This window comes from Solanum dulcamara, chromosome 1 (assembly GCF_947179165.1).
Source record: "Solanum dulcamara chromosome 1, daSolDulc1.2, whole genome shotgun sequence".
NCBI classification, from domain to species: domain Eukaryota; kingdom Viridiplantae; phylum Streptophyta; class Magnoliopsida; order Solanales; family Solanaceae; genus Solanum; species Solanum dulcamara.
The window spans coordinates 82,526,483-82,529,106 of record NC_077237.1 but is presented as its reverse complement, the minus strand read 5'-3'; the positions used below and the strand labels follow the sequence as shown (position 1 = coordinate 82,529,106).

The 2,624-nt window shown below is 39.5% G+C and overlaps 1 protein-coding gene across 1 annotated transcript; it reads left to right on the top strand.

Moving 5' to 3' along the window:
* Nucleotides 1-365: 365 nt before the first annotated feature.
* On the top strand, nucleotides 366-2,311 carry LOC129880366 (transcription factor bHLH143-like). The gene is made up of 2 exons (XM_055954361.1): nucleotides 366-494; nucleotides 600-2,311. The coding sequence occupies exon 2, from the start codon at nucleotides 617-619 to the stop codon at nucleotides 1,700-1,702; it is 1,086 nt and encodes a 361-aa protein (XP_055810336.1). The 5' UTR covers nucleotides 366-494; nucleotides 600-616; the 3' UTR covers nucleotides 1,703-2,311.
* Nucleotides 2,312-2,624: the final 313 nt, after the last annotated feature.

The window sequence follows — 2,624 nt, the reverse complement described above, 5'->3', positions numbered from 1 at the left end:
CGTGAAGTTGTTCTGTTTTCCAATCATTTTCTGGTCTTTTTGATTGTTCTGGTGGAAGATTGTGGAAGGGTTGGAACAAGTAGTTATGGTGTGCCAAGCAGCTGGCCAGACAAGATTTCGGGCATTAAAACATGAAAATGGAATTGCGGGGTGTGCCACCATAATTGTTAGAGTTATAGCATGTTTTCAACCTCTCCAAGATTGTCAGGTTAGTGTTCGTCATGTTTCGTAACTTTGAATAAGTTTTCAATACTTAATAGTGTATTGTTGTTTCTTTGATCTTGCCTTTGTTTGTACTTTGTTGTTTAAGAAAGCTAATTTCTGTTCTTGTATATTTCAGGCTGAATATTTTCGACAGTTGTTGAAACCTGTCACGTAGTTTTCTTTCGTGTTACCGCATCTTAGTTACGCTGGAATTTTTTGGATTTTCTGTTGTTTCTCAAGTCTACAAGAAATAATCAGCAATTTGTATTACCCTGAGTTATTTAGAACTGGTAAGTTTTGCAATATTCTGTTCTTGGAAATTTTTATTTTTTGAAGATTAAGTTTTTACATATGGATCATCTGGTTTATTGAATGTTATTTGGTTTGATCATCAGGTGATTGTTGTGTTTGAATGGAAAAAGACTTTGTATCTTGGTTTCGTCCCCAGTATCCAGATCTGCAATCTGCCCATTTGAACTTTTCTAGTCGTGGACTCGGTATTGGGCTGCAGAATTCTGTTCCTATTTACATGCCTCCGTACGTGAATGAGGTTCCGGTGAAAGGGGATTCTCCCTTCTCATTTTCTGGGCTGCAAGAATCGAAGGCAAGCCAACCAACTGAACCTCACAATTGGTTCAACTGTTTACCACGGTTTTGTCAGGGTTTCGCTCCTGGTTTGAGCACTATAGCGAAAGAGAAGTTTGCTCCTCAGTCAGTTGACAATTCCGGAGGTAACAAAGAAGCCAATGCAGGCAGTGGATCCGTGCAGAAGCGATTCCTTGTTTTTGATCAGTCTGGTGATCAAACAACTTTACTTTACAGTTCTCCAAATGATACTCCTGTGCAATGTCTGCCCTCTTGGCATCCAAAATCCTCTGCACCTTGTAATCTGATTAAGGAAGGTGCCCAAATTTTAGGGAATGGAACTTGTCCATCTATGCATTACTCCGGTGGTGAATATTATGAAGAAAATCATAGAGATGATGTGGAAAGTGAATTGCACGAGGATACTGAAGAATTGAATGCACTTCTCTACTCAGATGATGATGATAGTTATTCGGAGGATGGTGAAGAAATAAGCACAGGTCACTCGCCTAGTACTATGACAGCTCATGATCTATCACCGTGGCTTGACGAGATGGGGGAAGAAGTAGGTAGTTCAGAATGGCCAAGCAAAAGGCGTAAACGGTTAGATGGTGGCTGTTATATACCATCACTCGCGGATACTGCAACTTCTACAAAACCCTTTACTTGTTCGGACTTGGAGGATGATGCAGAATCCAGTTGTGGGAACAGTCATAATCAAGTTTCAGAATTGGTTTCTCAATCTGGGAAAAAGAGGCCAAGAAAAGATCAAATTCTCGAGACGATAAGTATTTTGCAGAAAATAATCCCTGGAGGTAAAGGAAAAGACTCGATGGATGTCATTGACGAAGCAATCTGTTACTTGAGATCCTTGAAGGTGAAAGCCAAGTCTCTAGGACTTGATATTCTTTGAGCTTGTATGCTCCTGCTGTTGGTTGTCCAGGTACTAGTAGTATCGGTACTCGTGACATAATGTTCTAACGGAAGTTTTTGTGAATAAATAAGCAGAAATAAGCTCAGACGTCGTGTGGTACAGAGGACTTCCCTGAATTTCATAAGCTAGAAAACCAGATTGAAGACCCTTATGGCTTCTTAATTCAGCAGTTGCTGTGCTTTGAAATCTGTAGTATGTCTCATTCATATCTTTATGCGTAAGGGGGTACTTCCTATCATGGTTCCGATGGGGGAGGTGAAATCTCAGTTAACGAGCAAATGACATATACCTCCATAGGATCCTCCAGAAGTTGTTGCACTTCCTGCACTCTCTCTCTTTTCCGCATGATCTTTTTAAGTACTGTTGTTTTCCTTTCGTCTCATGGCAGCAATTGTAGCGGCGATGCTAGATCTTTCTCTTAGCTGCTGCATTAGGTATTTGTTGCGCGACTATTGCCACATAACTAGTTAAGAATTACTCCATGTTAACATGGTGTGAAGTTTGTTGTCCAAAGTGTGTCTAGTTTCGTTATATGTATGTATCTTTTATTCGAATGGCTAATGTAAACTGTGTTTTGTGTTGATTTTACTTTTATGCTTGTCTTTTGCTGCTACATTTATCACATTTTGTGTAACTGGTAGTGATAGTTATGTGTTTTATTGAATCTTGATAAGCAGTGTTTTCTCCTTTCATTTTTAACAAGACACCCCTCATGGTTTAGCAGTTAGCAGTGATTGACTTGGTCAATATAAGTAAGATGAGTCACAACTATGCTTCTTAGTCATGCGATGAATTATGTTTTGCTCATCTATGCACTATGCTGAAGGTCCTTCGAAAACAACCTCTTTAATTCAATGAAGTAGAGAGGTAAGGTCGATATATACTCTTGCTCATCCTTATG